At 44.6% G+C, this 18493-nt stretch overlaps 2 protein-coding genes across 3 annotated transcripts; one reads left to right on the forward strand and one right to left on the reverse strand.

Moving 5' to 3' along the window:
* The first annotated feature begins 220 nt into the window (after positions 1 to 220).
* stard14 (START domain containing 14) lies at positions 221 to 6382 on the forward strand. Its single transcript, XM_049028663.1, has 6 exons — positions 221 to 635; positions 1222 to 1369; positions 1513 to 1616; positions 2061 to 2178; positions 2798 to 2850; positions 4552 to 6382. Exons 1-6 carry the CDS (start codon positions 225 to 227, stop codon positions 4765 to 4767), a joined length of 1050 nt encoding a protein of 349 aa, XP_048884620.1. The 5' UTR covers positions 221 to 224; the 3' UTR covers positions 4768 to 6382.
* On the reverse strand, positions 5748 to 9269 carry pdzd11 (PDZ domain containing 11). 2 transcript variants are annotated; one of them, XM_049028667.1, is made up of 6 exons: positions 9149 to 9269; positions 7492 to 7599; positions 7248 to 7388; positions 7028 to 7126; positions 6842 to 6902; positions 5748 to 6717 (listed from the first exon to the last, which is right to left on the reverse strand). In XM_049028667.1, the coding sequence occupies exons 2-6, from the start codon at positions 7582 to 7584 to the stop codon at positions 6683 to 6685; spliced, it is 429 nt and encodes a 142-aa protein (XP_048884624.1). In that variant the 5' UTR covers positions 7585 to 7599; positions 9149 to 9269; the 3' UTR covers positions 5748 to 6682. The 2 variants fall into 2 exon arrangements, with proteins under 2 accessions (XP_048884624.1, XP_048884623.1); XM_049028666.1 differs by lacking the exon at positions 9149 to 9269 and adding an exon at positions 8865 to 9142.
* Positions 9270 to 18493: the final 9224 nt, after the last annotated feature.

An 18493-nucleotide genomic window follows, 5' to 3' on the forward strand; every position in this document is an offset into this window, starting at 1 on the left:
AATAAAGTATTCCGAAGTGATGTTTAAGGCAAACAACATAAATCACAGGTTATCGCCACCCACATAAGAATTTCTCTAAATGCGTATTATTCCATTATCATTCGCCAAACAAATTAGTCACGCTATCAGTTTTTCTTGACATTAAGAAGCTTGCAGTGGGGCGGTATCTCCATCCCCGGAGATCTTGCCGAGAAGCCGTGAAGGTGTGTAGACACACCTCCGAAATGTGGAGGTATGATGCAGCCCATCCGGCAGCTCAGGAATGTCACAAACATCCCGTCTGTCTTGATATGCTAATCTGGGTGTATAACACTGATTTACAAATATCTGTTAAAGCCGAGATGGCTGACAGTCGTGGTACAGACGCTGGGAGAAACGAGACCTTTACTCTTTTATCTTCTGATCCCGGATCCGACGGTCATTCTAACCAGACTGCTGTGGAAGCAGCCCAGCGAGCCGGGGCCATGTCGCGACAGAGCACGGTGATCCCAGACGAATCCGTCTTTGAGGAGTTCAGAGCCCAGTGCCTGTCCACAGAAAACTGGCAATGCAAGTACAACAGCTGCGACATGAACGTGTGGACGGAGATGGCACCGGAGAACGGCAGCACCGCATCCAAAGTGCACAAGATCAAGGTAGGTGATTAATAACTTAGGTTGAAATATACTTTAACATCAGCAGGCGTTAATGAATACTGGAACTCTTAAAATGTTCTTATGTACGAAGACAGAAGTCTGAATTAATGTTAGCGTGTTACGGGGTCAAAATTAATACCAGGAACCCGCTGCCGAGTATATTCGGTTATGCAAGAAATTTGTCATTTTTTAGAATAGGCTGCATTATAAATGTACGTTTATAATAAGGAATAAAATATTGTTTCCGAAGTTCGGGCGATTGTTTTCTTCCCCATATGAGCACAAACTGTATGAAATCATCTTATCGAGCCTTTAAGTTGCTTAATTTTGGGCTAATAGAACTATGTTTACATAGACCAACATTTTAATGTATTTATTAGTGTTTCTTTGCTAGAGTGTTTTGTATTTAAAACAGGCTATAGCCTCCAAACTTGGTGAAATGTTTACTCAAGGTGAATTAGTAGTCAGCTGAGTCATTCCGCTCACCTGGGACGAAAACTAGGTTGACGAGTTGCGACATAAAGTAAGAAGTAAACGGTTCTGATGAGATTTTTGACGTAATCTCCTTGTGCTGCGTCCACCACAGTGCAGGAGAGCCATTAAGGACGTTTCTGCGGCCACCATGTATGACGTTCTCCACGATTCGGAGTTCCGCGTGAAGTGGGATCCCACCATGCTGGAGAGTTTTGACATCGGCCGCCTGTCCGTCAACACCGACGTGGGATACTTTTCCTGTGAGGCACTGCACACAGAGCTTTATTAAAACTAATGGCTGTCATAGAGCCCAGGTTCTAGGCGTTTTATTGACACTTTGTAGAAATACATTAGGAAGTGAGTGTCTGACTCTCTGGCCATTCCGTTCCCACTGCCTTGTCAGGGATGTGCCCCAAGCCACTGAAAAACAGAGACGTGGTTACACTGCGCTCCTGGAGAGTCAGAGATGACGAGTATCTGATCATTAACTACTCCGTGAAGCACCCGGTGAGCAAGATCCTCCTGTTGTAAATCTAGATTTATGCAAAAAATATTCAATACATGTACAGCTTACGGACCTTTAACACAAAAAGACCCTTTAAGCAAATTTGCATCTTTTTATTTATTTGATGTGTTTTCCTTTATAGGCCTATTTATTACTATTATATTTTGGTTTATATGTTTTTTTTTTACTATAAGGTGTTTTGAATTGTATGAGAAGGTTAACCTAACTTTAGTAAAATTTCACTTCCGTAAGGCTTTGTGGAACGGATTATTTATGTCAGTTGAGAACTGCCAGTATAATATATCTACTTAAGAGATGTTTGTTTGCATGGCAGTCATTCTAGGAGGACATCGGCAATTATGTTCCCCTCAGAAGCCCATAAACTTGTATCTATGACATCAAGGTGTGGGTTTGACTGAGTTGCGGTTCTCTGCTGTTGTTCACAGAAGTACCCTCCTCGCAAGGACCTGGTTCGCGCGGTCTCCATCATCACTGGCTACATGCTGAAGGAGACGGGGCCCAACAGCTGCATCTTCTTCTACCTCTCCCAGGGTGACCCCAAGGGTGAGAAGAGCCTCCCTTCCCCCACCCGCATGCATAGCTGCCTGTGTTAGTGTTATCATTTCACCTGGTGTTTGTTTTCTGGGACTCACAGTATTAATTTATAGCTACATAGTTACTCTCAGGAGTGCGGTAGGGGCATGGAAACCCTGGCACATTAAGGGGCCCCTGGCACATTGAGGGCCCTGGCACATTAATGGGACCCTGGGACATTGAGGGCCCCAGCACATTAAGGGGACCCCGGACATTCAGGGCTCCGGCACATTAAGGGGACCCACGGACATTCAGGGCCCCAGCACATTAAGGGGGCCCCGGCACATTGAGGGCCCCAGCACATTAAGGGGGCCCCGGACATTCAGGGCTCCGGCACATTCAGGGCCCCAGCACATTAAGGGGACCCAGCACATTCAGGGCCCCAGCACATTAAGGGGGCCCCGGACATTCAGGGCCCCGGACATTCAGGGCCCATGAATATGAAACATTATATAATGTAAGGGGGTCGGGTGCCTCAGAATCTCCAGCTCCGGCCAGGTTCTCCAGTAACCTGAATGTGTCTGAATTTGGTGGATTGGATGCAAACCACCATATTTATCATGCCTCCCTCTTTTATCTTTCTCTCCAGGTTCCATTCCAAAGTGGTTGGTAAACAGAGCCTCGCAAATTCTAGCTCCCAAAGTAAGACCTGCACTTTATACCTACTTCCCATGCTGTACCCTGAGGGCTGGGAGAGGGGGAGGGGTCATGGTCATTCACTATAAGCAGCATTCATTCTGTTTGAATGCGGGCAGTTTTAATGACAATGTAACGAGTGACACCCCCAGCGTACATATTTACTTTTATCTGACACATTTATCCAAAGCAACTTACAGTACAGCAGTGGTGTTCAATCCTGTTCCAGATTTCCCCCCCCCGGCAGAATATTTTCATTCCAGCCCACACTGCTTTCAACCTGCCACATTCATTATTAGCTTATTAAGGACCATATAAGCCTGATTAAGGTGGGATTGGAATGAGAACATTCTGGCAGGGGGACGTGCCAGGAACAGGACAGAGAACCCCTGCAGGTGAGGGATTTGAACCCACAGCACTTCTGCTGTTAGTGCAATTTTTTACTTGCTGAGGTACAATTAAACATTTGCATATTTAGTTTAATTGTGTCAGACTTGGTAGAGGAGGACGTGAGACTGAGCCACTGGACAGGTCCTGCGGGTTGTGCGTCACATGACGCACTGACACATCACATGACGCACTGATGCGTCACATGACGGAAAGTAGCACAAAGCTGCTGTCTCTAGCTCCATGTGCAACACTGAGATTTGCGTAAGAGGCTGGTGGGCGGGAAGGCGACAAACTCAAGATCCATTCATGCCAAAGTTTAACACTGTTTTTCTCTGGGGCTCAGTTAAATTACAGACTGTCTGGTTCAACAGGGAACAGACAGATAACAGGAAGACAAACGACAATAATTATACAGGGAAGTGCACAAATAACCACCTCAGAATTGACTTGAGAGAACCGGGTGACAATCTGAGGCACATTAGCAAAGAGCCAGTAGAGATTTAATTAACCTGATAATCGCAGTTTATCTTCCAAACTAGTATAGGGATTTAAATTAATGTAGCTTTGTCATCCCAGGGAATTTTGGGGTCGTTTTATATTGACCCTGATGTAGGTATCTGAAAGACAGCATGATGAAATAGGAGAATTCTGCATCAGTTTTCTAGCTGATACTGCATTATGAAATCCCTCCATCTTCTAAACACTTATTCAGTACAGAGTCACCAGCATTAATGGGCAGAAATACTCTGTACAGCATTGTAGAGTGTCTGTATGTGTGTGTTATGTGTGTATTTCATTGTGAGGAGCAAATGTCCCCAAAATGTGATAAAAACCTGTGATATAAACATTGTAGTTACTATTTTGTTGGTTCCCAGAGGGGAAAATCAATTTAATAAAAAATATGTGACTGAAAAAAAAAACAAAAATGTCAAAAGTCTTGTATTTTATTTGGTTACTTATGGTTAAGGTTAGCGCTGGGTAGGGGTTATGGTTTGCATAGTTGGGATTAGAGATTTGCCCATTAAACTGACTGGACGGTCCCCACAAAGATATGAATAGAAACATAAGTGTATGTGTGCAGGTGTCATCACAATGGTTCAGTGCTCAATCACAGATATCAGCACTCAGCTTATGTTTATGGTTTAAGGCACTGTAATTATGCAAAAAGATTAAGCATCTGAGATTGGTGTTACCTCCTTTAGTTATAGGATATTACACTGTTTAAATCACTTGGGGGTTGTGCTAGTTGAAACTTCCGAGAATGAAAACTGAATATGGCTTGACAGTATTTTCCTTTGTCTCTGTCTCCCCCTGCAGGTGATGATGTGCCTGCACAAGGCAGGGCAGCGCTACGTAGACTGGAAAGAGCAGAACTCTCCAGAGAGGAAGCCTTGGCTTTACCCCGAGCAGAGCGAGTTACCCTGGATGGATCCAGCAGAACTGGTGATCCAGCGCAGGGAGTCGCTGGAGAACGTGGACGAGAGCTCATCGCAGAATTCTCCGGAGGGCGAGACAGCTGAGGACAGTAGCTGAGTGGGGGGGGCGGGGCCACCCCCTCACCATCATGGCCCCAAATCACTCTCGGAGCCCAAACCGTAACTGTTATGGGACGATTCCCCCTCCAGGCTGCCCGCTGGAATCACTGAGTTATGCAGTGCTTTGCACTCAGATGTCAGGCAGTATTGCTGTCTCTGTTTAGGTTACTGTTAACATATTAACCAGATGGGTACAGCTGCAAAGGTGTCTGCTTGCATCTTGCGAAGATCAATCATGGCTCATGTGCTGCCATCTCAGTGCCTGACGGCGAAGCTCGGCGTTTCGTGATTTTATACGCGCCGGTTCCCCTCCTTCGTCGCGGATGCAGGAATGAAGTATTTCCACCCGCTCAGATCTTAGATTATGAATAAGGTGCTGATGGTGGTAAAAGCTGATCTGAAGCATGTGAAGCTGCTTTTTGGGGGGGGAACTGCAGCCTGGGGGGGGGCAGCATCACACTTTTCTTCTGTGAAGGGGGGAGGGTCTCCATTTCTGAAGCTGGGGCCTTTCTTGAAATCTGAAGAATCTGGAGCTCAGAACAGCCATCTGCACTCAGCTAAAATTATTCATTAGTATGTACTGTAACAGGCCACTTACTGTTTCATGATGTTATTTTTATGAACTATGCAACTCCACATAAACCGTAAAGGCTTTGGTACAGAGAAAAGCCCAGTGATACAAGGCAGAGCTTGAAGACAGACTCTGTTAGCACCTAGACGGTGGAGGTTTTGAACCGGCAGTCAGACTTTAGACAGCTGTTGGACTAAGACGTTCTTCTATACTGCTGGGGCAAGCAAAGTCATGCCGGTTTTCCTGTGAGATTGTGTGACACAGCTGTAGCAAATGTTAACACACAGACGACTATGCAGATGTCATGGGTCTTTCATTGAAAGAGGAAACCACTATATTTATTAACATACTCAATAAGTGAACTAAAATGCTCTGGTTATTCTGTTCAAAGTGTGTATGGAGTCTCGTATCGCAACAAACAGACTTTATTTAAGATCCCAGCTGGTGCCTTACTCTCTATGAGAAAGTTACATGGTTTCACAGGTTATTCCTTTCGTTTGATCGTTACAATAACTGAATGGAAAACAGACCTTTCTTTCTTTAAATAATAAAGGGGGAAACGCCGCCGCAGTGCTACACACAGCTGCGGGAATCTGCACAAACCCTCTCTCTAAACACACTACACAACCTTAACCACAGTACTGTCCTCAAACATGCAGGAGCCTCTTTTGTCTCTCTGGATTCAGACTATATGTTCTCACTTCACAGGAGGTCCTTACATTCCTGGTCCACCTTTGCCTAACATCCTGATACATTACAGTACTGTTGGGCAGATGAAGCTTCTTAAAACAATTGCTGTATTTTTTGACCCCACTAGATGGCACCCTTGCTTTGGGACATGCTTCGAGCCCTTTTATGTACAGAGAGCACCATCCAATGGGGTCAGAAAATGCAGGAAATGGTTCAGGAAAATTCATTTGCCCATCACAACAGCACAGCAAGGCCATTAACCCCAGCTGCTGCAGCGACACTAGCTGACCCCGGCTCCATGACCCCCAAGCATTGCTCACCTCACTGTGGATATAAACATCTGCTAAATAAATGTAATGCCTAATTCTTTCCTGTGTCTATACACATCGCCGTTCCTGCTCGTTAAATGTCTGTTAAGGTAGATGCAGGTCAGCTCGGTGCCAGCAGAGGGCAGCAGTAACAACATATAGAATTCAGATGAATCAGAGTGTTTCTTTTAAAAACACTTATTGAACTAAACAGGCACCTTAACCCCAAGTTAGAAGATGTGGCTCACTGCCACAGTGATAGCAAGTGCACAGTGTCCGTGTGACAGAAAACATGGCCGCCCCCACTCCAGTGTGGCCAAGCAACTCTTTCACACAGCGGCTGTCTAGTGGACGGTTCTCTCCTTCTGCCGCTGGTAGTCTGGCGGGCGGGATGCGGGGGGGGGGGGGGGGGGGGGAGTAATGATTGCAGATTAAAACCAATACCAAACATTGTGCAATCAATACCAGGCTGGAATCAAAAAGGGAGAAAACAAAATACTCACTGTAAGGGAAGAATCGCACCTTCATCTGGATTTCCCGCGCAGTCTTGAGAATCTCCACCGCCTGTTGGAGGAGCACAGAAGTCACATTACCTAAGATCCAAGCAAAGCTACTACATCTAACCAGCATCCTATTCCTAGAAGATTCATATAACCTCAAAAAGTTGGGCTTTTCCTTCTGGCACTCACCCGGGAATGCTCAATATCCTGAAAGTCCACCTCATTGACAGAGAGAACCTGGTCACCTTCCTGGAGCCCGGCTCTGTGGGCGTCTGATTCTGGTACCACCTAGGGAAGCAGTAAGGAGAGCATCGTGGACGATCCAAACAGGAACACTGCTAGATACAGAGAGACAAGAGACCGACGAAGAGAGCCACGTGGACAGGAGTGTCAGCAGCAAGGAGATCACCTTGGAGATGAAGATGCCCAGCTGAGAGGCCTTCCCCCCACGGATGTTAAAGCCCAGCTGCGCCCCCGGGGGCTTCTTCAACAGCACAGTACGAGGCAGGAACTGAGTCAGCTCGTTGTTGTAGTCTGGGTGGTGGATGCGCTGCTCAAGTACAGAGACACAGGCAGGAACAGTGAACTTCTAAACCCTCCACTGAATGCGTCTGTGACCTTGCAGCATGCAGGATTGACTGGGCAGCACCTACATCCTGAGGGGGAATCCAAGCTGGTGGATTCTCATAGGAGGGCAGGAACACCACCGGCAGCTGGTAATCATCATAAGGGATCTTCTGGTCCATGGATGTGAGGGTGCGCTGACATCGAAAGGCCAGCACGCCGCCCGATGTCGGTCAGAAGAGGTCAATCGGATTTAATTCACAAGACGAAACAGTAGCAGAACGGCAGGCGATTTAATCAAAACAGAGATCATAGCACTGAGGAACTCACCAAAAGAATCAGTTTTAAAATGGACAAGCGGACGGATAAAAATTTCAACCACTTGAAATGACGAATTTTGAAAAATTACACTGAAAACAACCATAAGCACACGATATACACAATATAAACACTAATCCGCTTCTGTGAGATTCACATGAAATGCCATCATTAGTATTTACCACTCAAACTGAAGCAGCTGCTTCAATGACAGAAACACGACAAAGTAAACTACCAGTAAAAAGTTTTTGCACATCACAGGTTTTTACCACATTTCCATTCATTTCATAAACTGCAGATCTTCTATCATTGTTAAGCATTTTAAGCAATACAAAGTTGAGGCGACAACTATAAATGAAAATGTATAAATGAAAAGTTAAACAAAACAAGTTTCTTTTATAACATGGAAAGAGTATGTGACAGTGCATGCCTGACATCGTATTAACTGGTTGTGTGGTGACGGCAGTCAAGTTGTAGGCTGTCCTATAACTTTAGATGCATTAGTTAACTGTTTAACCTCACCAAACGGAGCAGTATTTGATGCCCCTTGTAGAAAGAATGCCTTAAATTTTCTCTGCTTTAACAGCCAGAGGAGGTTACTTCCTGAACCGAAGATACAGTTTCTTGCAAATGAACATACTGTAAATTTACTTGTTAGCAAAGAATATTTAGTGTCTTTTTAGTAAATGTTAAGTAAGTTACATGCAAATGTAGAAAATCTCAGTGTGTGCAAAAAGTGGTAGTATAAGTGTTTATTAATGGGCAGCCGCGTCTTACACATGATCTCAGTCAACAGTGAATTTAAATAAACTCTTGGCAACGGTTGGCAAATTTCCCCAAAAACAGTACTTCTGCTAATACTTTTAATAGTTCCTACACTAGGTAAAGCCCCCGCCTCCGCCCGTACAACGGAGGATCACCACCGTAAAATGCCACCAACTCCGGGGGTGCGTTTCCACAAAGCCCCCCCTCAGCAAAATCTATGCTTTTGGAAAACGCACCCCGGTATAGTTAGTTATATAACTAGCAGCTGGTTACAGTACATATATTTATCTACCTAATCGGCGCCATTGTTAATATGTTACAATGTGTACGTTTATCTAATTAACAGGTCCCCTTAATTAGTTAGACGATATATATTTACCTAGTTATCCGGCGTCGATAGTTAGTTACGTTGCAGGCATTTATCTACCTAACCGGCGTCGTCAGTTAGTAACGTATAAATTATTCAGACTCAGACATCAGCCCAGACGCTAGCGATTTAACAAAATTTGGATTTCGTTATATATATGCAATATATATGCCGAAATATATGCAAATAAGCAGCATATAACCCAAACTACTCTACACCTCACCACGTCTCCACGAATTTGTATATTGTACTTAGTAATGTTTTTTAAAAATCAGTCTATGTTTACAGTTACCTACCGGAAATAGACAACTCCCAGAAAGCACTGAGTTCCGCCCTCTTTGGTCAGCTGACCGGTCACATGATCACATCCATACGCAACTCCGAGATCCTCTTTACTGATCCCAGGGGAAATTCTAGTGTATGCAGCAGCAAGAACTTTCAAGTCTCAGGTATTGACTGTGAGACACTCGTTTCGCCTCTAATGTAATCTCAATCTCACTCCAAACTTTTAATGAAACTTGAAAGCCTTGCAAACAGACAAGGTGCAAAGATAGTACACATCGTGCAAACAAATTCAAAGAGTATTTAGTTCACAAATGAAATATCCTGGAAAAATAGACTGTGAAACTGCAGAAACAAATATTTAAAAATAATAAATTAATGATTTTATATTTGCAGTTAATGAACAAATACCAGGGCTGCATAGTGGTGCAGTGGTTAGCACTGTTGCCTCACACCTCTGCCAGGTTCTGTGTGTGGAGTTTGCATGTTCTCTTTGTGTTGTTGTGGGATTTCCTCTGGGTAACCTGCCCCCCATAGTCCAAAAACATGCTGAGGCTAATTGGAGTTACCAAATTGCTCATAGGTGTGAATGGTGTGTGTGTGCCCTGTGATGGGTCGGTGCCCCATCCTGGGTCTTCCCTGCCTTGTTACTGTAGCTCCAGAATAGGTTCCAGACTACCCATGACCCTGAACAGGATAAGTACTTTCAGAAAATGTGTGGAACAAATAGCACTGGACTTTCACTGTACTAGACTGGATGATTTCCTAGTGTGGGGTAGGTGGTGGCCTGTGGGAGGAAGCGGTGTTTTGTCGGTTGGCAACAGACAGGAATAATCCCCAGTAGCGTTTGTTAGTGTACTCTGGTGGAATGAGCTGGTGGTTAAATGTGCTCCAGGATAGCGCCTCCTGCAGCAGAGGGACAGAATTGTTCATAAAATTGTCCAACATCCTCTTCTCTGCTGCCAGGTCCAGTGAGTGCAGGGTCAGTGCTGTGACGGAGCCGGCCCTCGTGGCAAGTTTGTTCAGGCGTTTGGCATCGCCTGCACAGCAGACCACGATGTAGAACTGCATGCTGGCCACTGTGGACTGATAGAACATGCTCAACAGCTTCAACACATCAAATGACATGAGCTTCCTCAGAAAGAAGAGTCTGCTCTGGCTGTTATTGTACGGCGCCACCATGTTGCCCGGCCAGTCCAATCTGCTATTCAGGTGGTCCCACCTCCACATCCTGGATGGTGACTGCTCTCTGGAGTTTGCTGTTACACTGGAAGTCCACCACCAGCTCCTTTGTCTTGCTGATGTTGAGCTGCAGGTTGTTCTCTCTGCACTACAGGACAAAGTCCTCCACTAGCCCTATGTACTCTGACTCATCTCTGTTGCTGATGTATCCAACGATACCTGTCTAACAGCTTCTGTTGATGGCGAGAGCTACGGCACATTCAGTCTGAAAATGGCGTGTAACGTTTTGTCACGTTTTCTGGGTTCCCTTGAAACGGTGTGAAACGTTGTGCAACAGACTTACGGTATGATGTCTCTTGTTAGGTGGGTGTGTCAGTGGTGTTTACCTAATCAGCAGTGACATGTATATAAATCCCATCAAATTTAAAAGGCTGTTTTCACAATGGATCCTATACCGCAGATGCAATACTTGCGTAACACGACAGGGTGTTCAACGCACCATTGCTTCTGTTTAAATATATATTTTTTAGTGTTTCATCAGGGCTGAATGTAGCTGTGGCCTTATATTGCAGGTCTGATTCGCAGAGGGTACACAGGAAGGGAGATAGGATGGGACCCTGTGATGCTCTAGTGTCGCTCACCACCATCTCTTACACCCAGTTCCCGAAGCCTCACAAACTGCCGTCTGTTACTTAGGCAAAACCTGTTCCAGGAGACTGTGGGAACAATAAGCTGTTTTGTCCTGAGCTTCTTCCCCAATCAGAGAGACTGCATGGTGTTAAAGGAACTGGAGAAGTCAAAGAACATGATCCCAACTGTGGTGCTGTGCAGGTCTAGGTGGGAGGGGTCTCTGTGAAGCAAGTGGATCTTGCACCCGTGTCTCCCTTCAAGGCAAACAGCTGGGGGTGCAGCTGGTCTGCTGGCAGGGATGGAAGCTGTTTCAGTACCTGCTTCTCAAAGGTCTTCTTGATGTGTAAAGTGAGAGCCACTGCTCTGAAGTCTTCTAAGTGGGCTAGAGTGCCCTTTCATGGAAAGGGGAATGCATAGGATGTCTTCCAGAGCTGGGACACCTTCTGCAGACTGAGGGAGATGGAGAACCGACCGTGTAGAACCCTGCAGAGCTGGCTGGCACATGCCTTTAGCCCCCATGCATCCTTGCCTGTGTGGAGTTTCTCCAGTTCATCAGGTCAGCAGAGACAGGCAGACTAGGAAAGCAGAGTGAGGGTGGAAATGTGGGTTTGGTGTCTTTGTTGGGGAAGTCACAGGGAGGGGAGGTGTGTGGGTTGAACAGGGGGGAGAGAGCAGCGAGGGGCCTTGTCCACCAACTGCTGCTGCCGGTGCTGAGCCGATTGCTAATTTGGAACCGTAGGGGGAGCACTGGAATGACTCCTGAAAGTCAAATCTGTTGAAGAACAGATTCAGCTCAATAGCCCTGTCCTCGCTCCCTTCCACCACAAAGTTTCCTGCCTGTCTGTAGCTGGTGATGGTCCTCATCCCACTCCACACGTCCTTCACACTGTTCTGCTGTAACATCCTCCCCTGGCGGGGTTGAATCTTCCGACATGTCGTACATCTATCTGCAACAGTAAGTCACAAAATGAGTGCAGTTTCCAGTTATGTGTACCTGAGCTCAATTTCTTCATTGTGCTAAATAATTAATCAGTACTTAAGTGATAAGATGTACAGTTTATAATATCATGTTACCATGATGTGACACTACTGCTAAGCCCCAAACAGTTCTAGAAGGTCCGAACATAGCCAGTAATGTTTTATGAAACACTGTTTTTAGTGACAGATTGAGATATCAGGGGACACTTTCTAACTGCATGGGCAGCAGAAACCCTGACAGAACTGACCATTTTATGCTCATATCCCAGATAAAATTGTGATCTTGTACCTTTGAATAGAATATGTCTACTAGCCAGCAGGGGGCAGCATGAATCAGTATAGCTGTTGAAAGATGTTGACTTACACCTCCAGGGTTGTGTGGGTGGAGTTTGCATGCAGCCCACTGTACTGGCATCTTTGAATTTCACGTAGTGTGTGTGTGTGTGTGTATGTATGTGTGTGTGTAGGTGTGTGTGTGTGCGTGTGTGTGTGTGTGTGTGTGTGTGTGTGTGTGTGTGTGTGAAGTATACCCAGGGCTGTCATTCTCTGCTTAGCATTGCTGTGTTTGTTTAGCAAATCGATGCTGAATCACTGTATGAAGCAGACATCCCACCTCCCACAAATTCACAGCAGCTCCCTGACAGCCGCCAAGGATGTGCAATGTCCTGAAAATCTGTCCACAGAAACTTGAAAATGATGGAATGCAAGGGCATGGCAATTGATGGTCTGCCAATCCCCCCTCCCCTCTCTTAGAAACATTACAACATTACATTACATTCGTAAGGTAGGATATCTGATGAAGGAGGCTACCTAAGCTGTCTATCTTTAATCGCAACCATGGGAAACTCCAGCACCAGCATGTTATACATGACGGTGGAGCATGCATGAGGGCATTTGGTGGAAAGTGTTTCAGAGGAACAGGAATCTGGGGCTGATAGGAAACTAATGACTGATGTGTTTAATGCAAGCATTCCTGGCATGCAGGGCAGAACCATGACTGCAGCATGCACGACATCGGGGCCTCAGGGCAGAATGTCTTCCTCCTGTTCCGTCTAGTGCTGCCTTCTCTAGGGCTGACACACATATTGCATCACTCCTGTCACGCATGTTGCATCGTGGGATCAAGAAAAACGCTATTTTGTTTTGCTGTGTACACATGGCTGAGATTACAATAAATGCAATACTACTTGACTTTGTTTCTTTTATATATTCCTTGCTTCTATAGCTTCAAATATCGCATCAAATATGAGCAGGAGGGTGGTGGGTTAGAACACCATGCCATGTGATCAGAGGTTTGTGAGTTTGATTCCTTGGGTCAGCAGAGTGATTACAATCAAGAGGAGCCTGTAGGAAGGATAAAGTTGCTTGGGAATCTCATGATGATGTTGGTTGTGTCCTAGAGGGCAGGAGTTACTCAATTTATTTTTATATAGCGCCTTTCACAACTGAGTCATCCCAAAGCGCTTTGCATGGAGGTGTTGTGATACATTACAACATCATTAGAGAGAGTAATACAGAACGGGAAAATGGAAGGACAGAAATTAAATAAAGAAAGTCAGATGACAGTGGAGGAGAGGAACCAAAATCCCCTAGTAAGGAGGAAAAAAACCTCTGGGGGTCCATGGTCAACTGGCTGCCCACCCCCCCTGGGCGTACTAATGTTGTGGTTTTTCCTTCCCCGCCATTCAGGAGCCACTTGTGTAAATCTTCAGCTTCAGTCTTTATTGCAACAGTGAAGTTACAACCAAGGCCGGACACTTAAAGTGTGTCCAATAGTGTTTTACACCTATTTTTATACATTTTCTTATTGTGTAACAATATCTCATCACTTAAGCATCATCATTCCCTCAACCATTCACCATCGTTGTTTTCTCCCTTGATCCACACCCCTAGATGATGTTTGTCCATCATTTCTTTTGCTGTTTGGTGCCTCGGCTGAACATCATGGTGGCGTGACCATCTATACTCAGTTTTTTTTAAATACCCAGCCATGAACTCTTGGTGAACTCAGGCGCATCCCTTCCTTCTGTAGCAAACCTTAGCAGCGTCTGCTTGTTGCACATTGCCTGGCTAGAGGGTTGATAATATATTCGTCCTTCAACGTAGTGATAAGCTGCAGCACTAATAAAGTACATATTCATACATCAAAGGCTAACAAAATAGCTAACAGATACTAAAACTTCTAAGCTGACACGAGGTGCTAATTCATACTTGTTTTTTGTCTCATTGTGCACAGCAGTAATTGGTCTGCATTCTCTAAAGGTTACAAGGTCACTCTACACGGTTTACATCAGCGTCTTAGTAGAGTGTGCATTATGAAGTGCTAAATAATATTCCATACTAACATTACTGAAAACAGAAAAGATTGGACTAAAAGCTTGGTGTGATTAAGGGTCGAGACGAAGTCCAGCAATGAGTCCGTTACCCACCTTGGCCTGTGGAGATGTAGGAAGCATGTCTTCGAAACTGCATCCACATGGGAATTGAATGAGAGGTTTGTATCTAAGATGACACCGAGGTTATGGGCTGTGCTGCTGATGGAAAAATTCAGCCCTTTGGAGTGGAGTGCAGAAATTGTAAAATTCCTCTCAGCAGACCTGCCTTCAAACTACAGAACATCAGTTTTCTGAGCATTTAGTGATCTAACGATTTCAGCCAACCAGGTCTTGACTTCGTTAAAGCGATTAGCTGAAGTGACAATAGATGTGGTGTCGTAAGGTGTAATCGAAATGCATATTTCGGTTGCAGGCTGTCATGCCAACTTGCGCACTTCTAAGCCCGTGGGTTTCCATTTGTGCTCTGATCTCCTGTTTGCACGAGTGTGTGACCATTAAACCATGGGGGGGTGTCTGATGCTTTATAGCACTTTATTTTTCAAAGGAGCAGTTTTATCTGAAATCTGTCTAACCGCTGTATTGAAATCATGGGGCACTTCATGACGTTTGTACTAGACATGAATTTCACATTTCTAGCTGCATTAATAAATTAGGAAATTTCTAGGGCCGGTATGGTGCTGCAGTGGTTAGCACTGTTGCCTCACACCTTTGGGACCCAGGTTCGAGTCTCCGCCTAGGACACATGTGTGTGGAGTTTGCATGTTCTCCCCATGTCGTCGTGGGACTTAGTCACAAAGGTGATTAGAAGATGTTCAGAGAAGGACTCATTCAATGGACAGACAGATACATGATGAGCATAAACTCCATGAGTAATAATCAAGTCTAGTGTTACGATCTCCATTCTAGGGATGAGGACCGACAGAAAGGGAAAGGAGAGGAGAAGACGAGACAAACAAGGGATGGGAACACGGGAAACAAAGGGATCTTTTTTTGGTATTTTTTATATTTATTCACAGACATGTTTGCAAACACGAGGTGCAACAAACTTGGGGAGCGATCCAGGCCAAAACAACAGCCAACACGGCTAACGAACACGTCCCAAACTAAGCTAACTCTAAAGGTAATGAAAACAACAGAAAACGAAATGACAAAGACTAAATCTAACTCCCTAACCAAAACAACAGTAAACACCACGTTCGTATGAACAAAAAGGGCAGCCACTCCTTACGCATCTACAGTAACACACATAGTGTAGTAACACACAGTCCGAAAAAACAAGGTATCCGAAGGGGCGAGCAAAGAGAGCAGTCAGGAACTAAACGAGAGTCCAAAACCAGAAGACAAATAAACCGAAGGCAACGGTACAAAAGGGGCGAAGCAGAAGTCAGAAACCGAGGAACCAAAAGAGCAATAAACAGAAGTCAATGAGAAGAAAAGCAAACCAACACAGCAAGAGCAGAAGCAAAAGTAAGAGCTCGAGGTAGATGTGATGAGCAGGGTTTATCCTCGTCGACCGGAACACAGGGTCAGAGGGCGGAAGAGGCGATGCTGCGAATCCGGAGGCGGACTGATGCTGCAGCAGGTGAGTGGAGCGAGTGGAACATGGGGCAGAAGACCGAAGTGTCCTGTACACCTTCCCAAAGTACTTACGGCACGTAACACGTATGACTGTGAACACGCATTGGTCCTGTTACGTGATGGTGACATTCAACGGAGTGCAGGACGGACGGGAAACCTTTGCTGGAGGCATTAGTCTCTATGTCCGCATGCATATTGAAATCTCCAAGTATTACATTCTCTAAGTCAATAATAATGAACTTAAAGTTTTATGTCACTGTCACTCTCCAAACCCGGCGACGCCTTTATCCTGCGGAACCTTCTGCAGTGGAAAACCGAAGCGAGCTGGAGCCGTGCTGTAAGTAATCTCTCTTTGTGGTAGAGCTCATGTACGGCTCAGGTACGGCCTGGTACCTATATGCCAGTGGTAAGGCACCATTAGTGTATGTAGCCCAACATGCTGCTGCCGTGAGCCTCCTCAGGAGAAGCACCTTCAATAAAAATCCACTGGGAGTGGAATCTGCCTTCCTGTTCACCTTTTATTTTCAGGACTCAGTCACCTCCTTCATAGGACGGGGGAATCCTTCTCATTTTTCATATGACACATTGAGGTTTTACGCTTTCTGAGAAAACCAGCCGCATGACTTATTAACAGAATTTGATATCTATAACGCTAATGCAAGAGAATGTAAGACAGTTAAACTCTTCCTAAGCGTGTAAGCCTAGATTTCTGGTTTCAGGTTTCAAGCTTTTTGATTACTAAACAAATTGTCTGAGCACTAGAAGTCTATTTAGGTAACATTTCTGTCCGAACAGTTTATTTCCCTACCTGTACTGTTGACATTATTGGCATGAAAGTGAGTGCAATATGTAATACAATATGTGATGCATTGCTCAGAATGGTTCAGAGCTTGGGCTTTTCTGAATGTTCTAGCTGTTTCGAGACCCTGGTGAATAGGCTTTCTGTCTCACCAAGAGCCTACAAATCAGGAAAGAGAAGACAGGCACTCATTACGGCTCAGTGAATCCTCTTTAGATTAGGTTGCACAGAAGCTACCGTCGTGAGAAAAGGAATGTATGAATTTCTGTATGATTCGCTCAATAAATGAGGCCCGGTCTTCATCGTGGCCATTGTGATAAACAGTAAATAAGGACATAACATTTGATATTATTGTACCTTTATTGAACAAACGCTTTAAACAATCAAGGCCGTTGATGGATGAATGATCGGAATCATAATTGGCCATAATAGGCAAATTAGTAGAAGCATCTGACAGTATTGGTTTATACATTCACAGACATAGAACATCACTTTAGAAAAACAGAATAAGTAGAAATAAGATGATAAAATGCAAAGAGGGCAAATCTGTATAATTACTATCAGTAAATACAAACTTAAAGGGAAAGGAGATGACACTGACTACTGAAATATTAAAATAAATGATGAAATGAACGTGCAAAAATGCATGCAGAGTCAGTAGGGGAGGGATAGAGGCAGGGGCTGTGCTATTGGGGGTCAGGGGGCTCACTGATAATGACATGAACTGATGATGATGATGATGATGATGATGATGATGCAAACTGCTGAAGGGAGGAAGCTGTTTTTGTGGCATGTGGTTCTAGTCTTGGTAGAGCTCAGTCTCTTGCCAGAGGGTAGTGCTTTAAACAGTCTGTGTCCAGGATGGGAGAAGTTGGCTGTAATCTTTTCTGCCCATGTCAGGGTGCAGGAGGGACAGCATACTGCAGCCAATCACTTTCTCTGAATGTACACTGAATGTGAACTTCTAGAATATTAACTGGAATTTAGGGTGACGAAGACCCCAGGGTGACACCTGGGAGTGGATAGGATATAAGGTGGCTATAAATCGCAATTCGCCCCTATAGGCTACTGATTTTTAAATATCAGACTAAATGTAGGTTACCTTAATTATGTTCGTAACTTTGCTTCTAATCTAATCAGAGCCGGTCAGTCCTATTGGCCAGTGGTTTTCAACTGGGGGGCCACAGCCCATTAGAATGCCTCAGTGAGGACCACGGGAGGGGGGGTGGGTACACAATTTATTAGAAAAATGTAGAAAAAATTGTAGAAATGTAGAAAAATGTAGCTAGGACTGGGCAGTAGTGTGTATAGGATTTTTGTGGTATATCGCTACATTTTCAAAAGACAATAAAGGACGACAATAACAGTGTACACAGAATCCCAGAATTCTCAGCTAAAATCAAACCATTCAGTTAGGAGGGGAAAGGTGAGGAATCATTCATGCTTGGTTCCAGGCCCGTAGTCAGCTATGAGGTCCCCGGGATTGGACCTTCTTAATTTTTTATGAGCTGAAAAGAAACTTTAAAGCTAAATATTCATCTGGATTAAAAAAAAAACAGCATATCATTCGGTAAGACTATGTTATGTTATATGTATTTTATATATAAAAAATACTCCAAAACAGGAACATGTTATAGTGGTTGGACTAAAGATAATTGTATGAAACCTGTTATATCAGGGTTCCAAATACTTACACCCACTGCTTACTGCTCATGCAAGAAATATTCAGGCAAGTCTGTATTACTCCTTCATAAACCTAAAACTAGCTGCAGTAAAAGTGTTTGGTTAGTTTGCAAACGCTGTAGACTATTTACAAGGCCATAAAACTGTTACACACGTGTAAATGCGTGTGCATG

The sequence above is a fragment of the Brienomyrus brachyistius genome, chromosome 10 (genome assembly GCF_023856365.1).
Source record: "Brienomyrus brachyistius isolate T26 chromosome 10, BBRACH_0.4, whole genome shotgun sequence".
Classification (NCBI taxonomy): Eukaryota; Metazoa; Chordata; class Actinopteri; order Osteoglossiformes; family Mormyridae; genus Brienomyrus; species Brienomyrus brachyistius.